General features: G+C 42.2%; 1 protein-coding gene across 1 annotated transcript; it reads left to right on the plus strand.

Annotated features, from left to right (window-relative positions):
• The first annotated feature begins 5,451 nt into the window (after positions 1-5,451).
• LOC308323981 (uncharacterized protein) lies at positions 5,452-8,487 on the plus strand. Its single transcript, XM_080775875.1, has 3 exons — positions 5,452-5,487; positions 5,639-5,684; positions 7,535-8,487. Exons 1-3 carry the CDS (start codon positions 5,472-5,474, stop codon positions 8,292-8,294), a joined length of 822 nt encoding a protein of 273 aa, XP_080632001.1. The 5' UTR covers positions 5,452-5,471; the 3' UTR covers positions 8,295-8,487.
• Positions 8,488-10,185: the final 1,698 nt, after the last annotated feature.

The raw sequence follows: 10,185 nt of genomic DNA on the forward strand, positions 1-10,185 counted from the left end.
GGAAAGTTATATATTTTTAATTTTATCCCACGATTTTGTAACACATTTTTCACCCCTGTGTCAATTATCTAATGTGATCCTGGGCTCTACACACCCGCCGCCAACCTAGTCCCCATATATGGGGGACATGGGGAGAGCAACGGACTTGAACTCATGCTTCATGCCAGGGTGCGTTAAAACGACCAGATTAAGGTTGGTGAGGGGTGCGTTAAGGGTTGGGAGAGGGTTACGGTTAGGTTTAGTTGTGAGGGTGAGGGTTTGAGATATCGGACCAATGGTATGTCTAGCCAGACTAGTTTCCCCGTTTCCACTTTGTATGAGAAGCTACTATGATCCTGGTTGTAGATTAATCTTTACATCCAACCTGCATCATACAGTCGTATCTCATAGTAATATGATCACAAAATGCCTGAAATAAAATAGCAAATATAATAATCAAAGAGTATTTGAACAATACCGTGAGTAGTATGGCCTGTAACTTCACCCCCATGGCTCCACCCTTGGTGTTGAAGAGGTAGACTAGGAGTGTACTCGTCGAGCTTGGACATGAATGTTGATTCAAGGGACAGCGTTGTTATCCTCAGGAACTCATCCACCATCTGAAAGACAAAACAATGGAACTATCTTACCTAAACATACAATACCATTTTATGAACTCCATTCATGCTGATAGCTAAATCATCTGACCGTACTGTCTGGTGTGGTCACATAAGCCTGAGTAGATGATAAAATGACAACCAAAAGATAAAGTGAAATATCCCTTTAACCTTTATGAAATGGCTACAAGAACTGTGTCAAGCCTGGCGCAAAACCAATAAGTTGAAGTGTATCATGTGGGGGTCTTTGACAGGAATGGTTTGAGAACCACTGAATTGCATGTACATTATACATACCTATTGATATGATTCAGTCAGTAGTTTAACCAGGAACCCTGCTCCTGGAATCCTGGAAACTGCATCTGAAGAGATATTTAGATGAACTTTTTTAATGTAATCAATACTATTATATACACATAACAGGTACAACATAGCAGTGTTTCCTGTGTGTTATTATGTGGCCACCATGCAATCATAATGGGGGTTCCAGATGGTCCCCAGCTAAATGATGGAAAGCTGGCAACCAAATTGACCCTTGTAGATCAAATGGACGAGTAAGGGTCAGTTTGGTTTCTTTATACACTCAATTAGAATTACATTTTTGAGGGGCGCTAGCCTTTAGTTAGTCTTTAGTTCAATGTTTGTTTTGCAAATGCCATCGACAATGAAGGAAAAATTTACATCATAATGTAACTCATTACATCATAATGTCTCTTCATTGATAATGGCATTTAATGTTTGTGTTGGCACCGTTTGTTTTACATCACCAAACCAAATCAACATGAGTTAGACTTTAATATATTAGCGCCCCTCACTTCACACAGGTGTGATTTTTGTTCTGCATTAGGTCGGAAGCCCCATACAGTAGCTCTAATCTAATGCAATGGCAGAAACGGCATTATAGGTCTATGGACCTATGGCTATAGGTAGGCTGCAACTTGAGTCTACAAATTGAAGAAATTAAATGCAGTCACATGTAATTCATAATTACTCACCTGAGTCATGTCCAAGAACAAGAATGTGAGCAGTGGGTGTAATCACAAGCAGAGTCCTGCAAAAATGAAAGTAGATTAGCATATGCCCATTAAAAGGCATCAGCCAGCCTATAATGTTACATGCAGTGTTAGGAAAGTTCACTTTCAAATAAACTAGTTCAGGTCACAGTTTTGCCTACTGTCAGCTGTCCAGATATTAAATTAAATTTCAGAATGGTAGACCAAAATTATTGCCACAACCCATAGCCATAGAACCACAGAATAAAGTCCAAACCTTAAAGTAAGCCCAAATCACTTTGGGCTTATCCAAATTAATTCCTAATTATTATTATCATCATCATCATTATTAATTTTATGTTATATTTTTACATTTTGGAAAAAATAGCCAACACTGAGGTGCCCACAATGTTTAGGTGCCCTGTGCCCAACCTTCCTGCACCCTTTTGCAATGTGAAATGCCACCGAATGTGTAATAGTTTGAATTTATTTAGTCTTTATATGGGAAAATGAACCCCCAACTTGTGAAAGCTCTCACTCACAGCCTGCATATTTCTGCTTGCTGAAAATAACTGATCCACAAGCTCACAACGTGTCACGGACGTGACGGGTTGTAAGCTTGTAGATCAGCTCGCATTTTCAGCACGACAAGTTTAACTCAGTTTTTTTGGGTCGGGACACATGTTCTCATTTGTGCTGTATATCTGGCTGTGACTACAGTGACTGTCTGCGTGCATCACAGAGCCTCATCATCCAGTTGTGAGCTGCGAGCTCCCATATAGACTGTATGCGCGCTCCATAGATTGATTACATTAAATTCGTGACGGATTTGGGTTTATTGGTGGGTTTTATAACTTTAAACCAAGGGATACACAGTCACATGCACACACTGGATAAATGTTATACATAAAGTCACATCAATCATGACAGAGCAGACGGGTGACAGACGACATGTTTCAGTTTCAGCCAGGGCTAAACTAAATTTGCAGACAGTAACACAAAACAATGTTCAGCTGCTACAGCAACTTATAATAAACATCTTACCTTTCTTTGGGGAAAATGGTCCAAGTTTATATAGTTCCAGACGACAGAAAGAAAATACAAGCAGCAGGCCAGCAGCTAGAAGTTCCAACACCTGCACCGTGTTGAACTGATTGGGGCAGTGATTAACATCTACATACAACCAATGAGTAAAATCTACTCATTTTCTACATCTATCGTTTTTAGTGACACATATAATTAAATTCTAGTCAGTTATGGAGAGCTGATTTTATTCAGACAACATTGTGTAAATGCAATTCATAAATAACTAAAATTGGTATGAAAACACCTTCTCCCATATGAATAAAACTTACATAATTCCTGCATAATTGCAATGACTCAACAATACAATTAAATTCTACTCAGTGATTCCTACCTGATTTTATGCAAAGAAAGTTGAGTAAAATACAGTGCATTATATCGTTTAATTCAGCTCAATTTCATTGTAAACGGCACACAGTCCTTTTTATAAGCAACATGAATACATATTTATTAATTAAATATTACTTCAGCCCAGTCTCACTTTTTAGGGTGTATATGTGTATATCGCCAAAATATTAATATAAAGCAGTGGTTTAATTTCAACCATTTTGATACCAGCTAGGGCCCATTATTTATGATGATTATTAGTCTCTCAGTTTGTTTTTGTCCACCATTCCATGCTGTATTTAGGAGGAGATAACAAGCAAACGTTGATCAAAATAATAATTCTTCTACATTTTCTAATTTCTTGAAAATTAAGTAATTCCGAACTATATACAGGGAGCGTATATATAACGTTAAATTTTACGCTCTCAAGAGTTAAAGCTAACAAGGGTCCATTTGGTTACCACCTCTCCATCATTTAGCTGGGGACCACCTGGAAGCCCCTCAGGGACCACTGGTGATCCCCGGACCACTGGTTGAAAACCACTGATATAAAGTACACGAGCTCGAGTCAGATTTGACATCTACAAAGGGCCAACCTTCCTACCAGACATTCTGCCAAACCGCACCGTACCAATTCCACCTCTGACACGCAAATGGGTGAAAGGAGAGAAGGTGTGCACACGTACGCAGCTTCCCCTTTGTTTGTCCTTTGCCGTTACCATCCACAAAAGCCAAGGATGGACTAGAAAGAAGGTCATGCTAGACATCGGACCCTCGCAACATTCTTTGGGCATTACTTTTGTAGGCTGCTCCCGAGTCACGTCTCCCCAAGGCCTGTGCCTGCGACCGGCAGACATTCAGGCCAACACATGGACCCGGTTTGAAAAAATCAACAAAGCCAAGGGCCATGATGAACGCAGGAACGTGGACAAGGCCCTGCTTGGAATGCACAACAAGCTGGACATGCCAACGAACAAGTATAACTACATTTTCCATAGACCCTCTCACTACCACCTACCAAACAAGCTGGATGGGGCTAGCGATGCTGAGCCTTCTCGTGGCGGCCCTGTTTTCACTAATTTCACAGTACTACACAGTTCTCACTAATTCGTAATTTATTCTAATTGTTATTGCAATTTACGATCTGCGTTCGCGCGTCTTACTCGTACAGTAACAGATTAAACCTGTGATATGTGACGATAGCGTTGAGTTGAGAATGTCACCGTTGATTCCTTTACTTATATCTGTCAAAATCTGTTTTGTGGTTGCCATGTTTCTCAGTCCAAATAATCCCATTGCAAATAATGCCAATTATGTGTTCTTACCTCCAGACCAATGCAAGAAGCCAGTCACCGACTGACACCATGAAGACCAATGCAAGAAGCCAGTCACCGACTGACACCATGAAGACCAATGCAAGAAGCCAGTCACCGACTGACACCATGAAGACCAATGCAAGAAGCCAGTCACCGACTGACACCATGAAGACCAATGCAAGAAGCCAGTCACCGACTGACACCATGAAGACCAATGCAAGAAGCCAGTCACCGACTGACACCATGAAGACCAATGCAAGAAGCCAGTCACCGACTGTCAGTCCAAGTGTAAGTCCACACTATTGATCCATAATGTATAAATGATAGATAAGGGTTCAGGACAACGAGGCCTTTTCGTGGAGGGGTCAGAATGAAATTTGGACGTAGACTGTTTTTCGCCTGTGGTACTCTGGAAGACAGTGTAATGAAATGCTCCAATCAAAATCACAGGTTCATTATTTGTAGAGAATATAGTTCAGTCAGAGAATGTAGAATATATATATTCATTGAGCATATAGAATAGATGTATTGAGCATACCGGTATACCAGGTATAATATGAAGCATGGTTTATAGCATCAGTCTCCGTCTCCATTCATTCCCTGTAGCATGCACGTATATACTGGGGAGACGGTGGGGTTGCAAAACGTCATGAGCAGGACAGCACGTTAAGCAGCGAGGCAGCAGCGTTCGCCCAGCAGGAGACAGAAGACACGAATGAGCAGGAGGTAGGCAGAGACGTTTACATTGCCGCTCTGTTCAGGCAGAGTGCATGTGAATATAGACACCTGATCAGGTAAAGAGTGCATGTGACTATAGGCGCGCTCACGAGTTGTCTGCCTGAACTAGCTATGCAGGCTGCGCATCATGGCCTACGTACATGTAGGCTACAGTCTGACAAAATAATTGCTGGCATGAAAGTCAAGCATTGGTCACGCAACCGCTCATATATAGTATTTCTGAAATACTTTTCATACAATAGTTTCATTATGTAATCTGAGAGAAACTATACTGCGACCAGTAGACTACTGCAAAAAAATAGGATCCCTGGCTGTTATATAAAAATGTATTGACTGAAGCTATACGCTTAATTTACCACCCCTTTCTGACAATAAAAACCTTTTCTTCCATTAAGGACATAGACAGTCTGTTGAGATGGATGAAGACACTGCCATGTAAGTATAACATGTCGTGTGGTGCTTCATGTGTGTGTTTTCATTTACATTTTTTATTTTGTTTTGTGTTGTGCTGGTGAACCCAGAAAATAACCACATAGTGTGCATTGCATTATCTACAGTAATTGCATCTCTTTTGCTACGCTTGTAGACTCAAATACCGTGGCTCCATCACTCAACATAGAAGACGAAACAAGGTAAAAGCTGATAACAAACAAATGATAACAAATGTAACCAGTCGACGTTTTGTGTTTAAGTGCACGGCGCTTTGTCGTGTCACTTGAGGTGATGAGAGATGGTTAGTTTCACAGTACGTCACAATTTTCACCATGTAGGCCACGCACTTTCAAAAATATTTCACTTTCCATCGTCTAGATGAAATGAGCTACTGTCAGCCACACGCTGCCACAGCGATAGGCCTCCTGAATCTCAGGTTACAACAGTCAAACCAAAGTATCAGAAATGACCGATCTACAAGCTCACAACACGTTGCAATGCAACGTGTTGTGAGCTTGTAGATGATCTGTCATTGTTTGCCATTTCTGCTGAAATTGCTTTAAAGTGAAATGGTATGCATATTGAACCAGTTTCAGGACATACAAGGTTTCTGCCTGACAGCAATTTCAATGTTGTCCTCAGTCTACTGTGCTGATGCTGCAATCATGATGCAGCAGAAGCTTTTGACGCGCCAGGGATTAGGACTAAGTGTTTCATGAGACAGTGCAATTTCTGATTTATTAAAGACACAAGATACATTTATACTCAAGCTTCAAGGGAGGAGAAAACCATGTGTTCTACTGTTCTACTGTTTTTCTAAATTTTACTAATAATGAAAGCAGCTTTAATCTAATCACAGTCAGGGTAGTAAGGGTAATTTACAAGCCACTTAGCTGAAAAGGCGAATGGGTGTGTACTGTACATTATACAATGGTTATTACAGTATATAGACGGATGACTTTTCAGAGGACACAGTCTTACATGAGGACAGGAGGAGACAGGATCGAAGTTCTACCAGCTAAGCTAGTTTTGTGTTATATGTTTGTCAACGTATAGCTTCAATAGTTGTAGTTTCCAAGGTAACAGGTATACTGTAGGTATCAGAAAGTATGCAGATGGAACAATGGAAAATAAACACCGGGAAATACATATAATTATGTACACGATGAGTGATTGATGAAGAGTGTGGCAGGTTTTAAAGGGACAGTGTCACAATAGTTTGACGCAAAGGTGCCTATAACTTTGATCAGAGGTGAGGAGGTCTGTGGATTAAGGGTTTCTCCATGGATTATGCTTGTTGAGTGTTATTATAATTTAGTTGTTGTACAGGTATCACGCATAGTACAATACCACAAATCTACTGCAACATTCACTGCCAGTATTACTTAACCATGAAGACGCCCTGAGGGCGACAAGCGACTTCGCCCCTAAAGGGCGAGGTCGCGTGCACGCATCCGGCCTGGGTGACGGCAGACTGCTGGGCAAGCGCTGGCGCTTTGGCAGGGGGGGTCAGGTCAGATCAACATAAGGGAATGTCAGAACAGGTCAGCTCCATATATGGAGATCTAAGGGTGGCAGCGGGGGCAGTGTCTTCAGTGTATACAGGATTTGAGGAGGTCTATCCATATGTGGAGCTTATCTTGAGTGTACACAGGGTTTGATGAGGTCAGATCAACATATAGAATGTCAGAACAGGTCAACTCCGCATATCTAAGGATGGCAGTGGGGGTATAGTGTCTTGAGTGTACACTGTACAGGGTTTGATGAGGGCCCAGGTACAGTAGGGCCGGGCCTTAATTTCCGGGCCTGATTAGAACTGTATAGTTTTCACCGGCTGCCGGGCACGGCTGCACTAATAACTTTCCGTCTATAGAGTTTGAATGGACAGGTATAAAGTTTTGGGTCTGAGAGGATTTAATGTCATCAAATGGTGGTTCCGTGGCTCAAATGCCAAATAAATAACGGACCTTGATATGAAAAGGGTTGAAAACCACTGGTGTATAGAACGATGACCTTTCCTTCTAATCTGTTCGTGTTATACCCTATACAGGGAATTCAATCAGAGAGCCGTGAACGTGCAGAAAGCCCTACGTCTCTATAACCTCCTCCTGAGTCAACTGCAAAGCCACATCTGTGCACTCTACGAAATCTCCGGCAGCCCCCAGGACGAGATGCAGAAGAAGACCGCGACCATGGCTATCGCGGGGGCCGCGGGCACAGTGGGCGCGCTGAGCGGTGTCGCGGCTGTGGTGGGCATCGTCCTGGCTCCCCTGACCTTGGGGGCTACTCTGGCTCTGACGGCCGCAGCTGTGGGCGCTGGCGTGGTGTCTGCTGGCGTTGGGGGGGGAGTGGGCATCAAAGCGTTTATTGCCCGCAAGAAGGGTAACCAGGAAGGAAGAAGGAAGAAGATGGAAAAGATAGTGCAGGACTACAGGGATTGCATTGCTGACGTGGAATGTTGTGTGACGTTGATCCAGTCTGGGATGGGTGAATTGAGGAGGCATGACCTGTACAGGTTAAAAAAGGCAGGAGCTCAGGCCGAGGCACTGAAAATGGCGGAACTGTCACAGACTATGTACGATGCTACAGCGCACGTAGTAGGAGGCATGTCAGCTGAGCGGCTGCTTCAGAGCTTCGCTGAAGAAATGGCCCTGTACTTTAAGGAAAAAGGCAAGCTGAGGCTGAAGCAGTCAGCCAGGAACAAGAAGAAGACGTTCATGAGCAAAGTTCGCGTGCTGGCTCAAGATCTGCAGGGCGTGCTGGATGAACAGATCAAGATGGCGGGGAAATTCAGTATAGTGATAGACTAAGAGTTAATCACTCTCCCTCTCTCTCTCTCTCTCTCTCTCTCTCTCTGTTCAGTCATTTGACAGACAAACATAGAAAAGTGATCACACACAATCAAAGAAGATATATACCGGTACCATTATTAACGTGGCTTTTGTAACCCCTCTACAGAGTTTTAAACAAGGATTGCCATGGTCGCACTTCCCAGACATTGCTCCAGCTGCTTTGATGTGTAGCAAATGTATATTGCTCTACCATTTTAGTTTAGTATAGAAAATGTTGTTGCTCTTAGTGTTTTTTTATTCGTTTTTTCACTTCTTTGTTAGATTCTCTGTTTGTCCCTGAGCTTCCTAGGTAAAGTGGGTATATCGTTTTTTACCGATGGATATATGTCTTGTTATGTCCTGTACTTGTTTACTGGCAGAGCTGCAACATGGACTGTATTTGCCTCTTCTCTTGGCCAGTTCACACTGCATAAAAGGGACTATAATGTGTTTTTGTTATTTCTTTAATGGTTAAATAAAGGTTAATTAATATAAAAACTGTTTTGTATGGTCTCTGTCCACCTCATTGTGTGACAATAAGCCTTGATGCGGCAACCACACTATACTTATTGCCCAACTTGTGTTTTAGAGCAGCACCAAAAAGCTTAAGATGTAATATTTCGCTCCTTGTGGTGTCATATGGGGTCACTACGTCATCATCATCATACTGTACTTCGCAAACCACACTTGCCATTTCTCAGAATTGCAAATTTTACTACTGTAGCCTCTACTTGTCAGAGGTATATAGGCTGTGTACAGTTCAGAGACCTTATACCGATGCCATTGGGGTAAGCTAGGTATCTGAACTGTTGATTGATTGATTGATTGATTGATTGATTGAAAACTTTATTATCAGTTTGTAGAACAAGCACAGGGAAGCACAGCTCAATAGGTCTAAGAGGATTTAGAAAAATCACACCCGTGTGAACTGAGTGGTGCAACTCCCCTCTCCCCCCTCCTCTCCCTCTCTCTCTCTCTCTCATTAGCAGGTAACAGTGCAGCACTATCTCTCTCTCTCTGTGTGTCTGGCACAACAGCGCCCCTACTGGTACTCATTAAAGTCACATAGTCACATACATATAGTCACATAGGTTAACACATAGCCACATAGGTTAACACATAGCCACATAGGTTAACACATAGTTCAGTTCACCCTGCCACTGAGGAGTTATTGTATGACTCCGACCTGCAGTTATTTCTAATGTAACAGGAGGTTCGGGACACAAATGGGTGAATTATTATGTATTGTGTATGTTGCAGAGATTTATATTATTTTGGGATGTGTATGTAAATGAGATGATGATGATGATGATGCTTGATTGTTAATTGGTTGACTCCATTGTAGGGAGCAACTATCAGCTGTGGGGTGTTGGGAACATACCAACAGTATGAGGGTTTGTTGAGAGTACTCTGATTTATCATTGTGTATATTATGTGGATAATGTGTGGAATATTATGTAACACTTGAAATGTGTGTATATGAAATGTGGTGTCTCTGGACATTGAATCACTGGGGAAATTGTGGAATCAATTTAGGGTTGGTATGGTCCGTGGGAGGGGCTTAGCCTATATAAGTAGGGAGACTTCCCACTGCCAGTCAGTCAAAGCAGGACTGCAGAGGTGTGAGGACTGAGGGCCAACCTGACAGTTGCTGTGTAAATACGTTCCTTGAGTTTTGATGGAGTGAAAAGGAGGATAAAGAACAGACTTCTCTGCATCCAAGGTATCTGTCTGACAGTTTTCTCCAACTTTTGGCTGTTCTTCCTACATGTGACTTATATTTTCGGCAAACACTATAGGGCAAAGTGTGACACATAGGATAGCCACATAGGTTAACACATAGCCACATAGTCACATAGGTTAACACATA

This window comes from Protomyctophum bolini (assembly GCF_963924005.1).
Source record: "Protomyctophum bolini genome assembly, chromosome: 11".
NCBI classification, from domain to species: Eukaryota; Metazoa; Chordata; class Actinopteri; order Myctophiformes; family Myctophidae; genus Protomyctophum; species Protomyctophum bolini.

What these genes read in the sequence shown, in the direction of transcription:
- LOC308323981 (XM_080775875.1), top strand. An exon ending in AACATAGAAGACGAAACAAG is followed by an intron (nt 5,685 to 7,534) that starts GTAAAAGCTGAT and finishes TACCCTATACAG; the next exon opens with GGAATTCAATCAGAGAGCCG.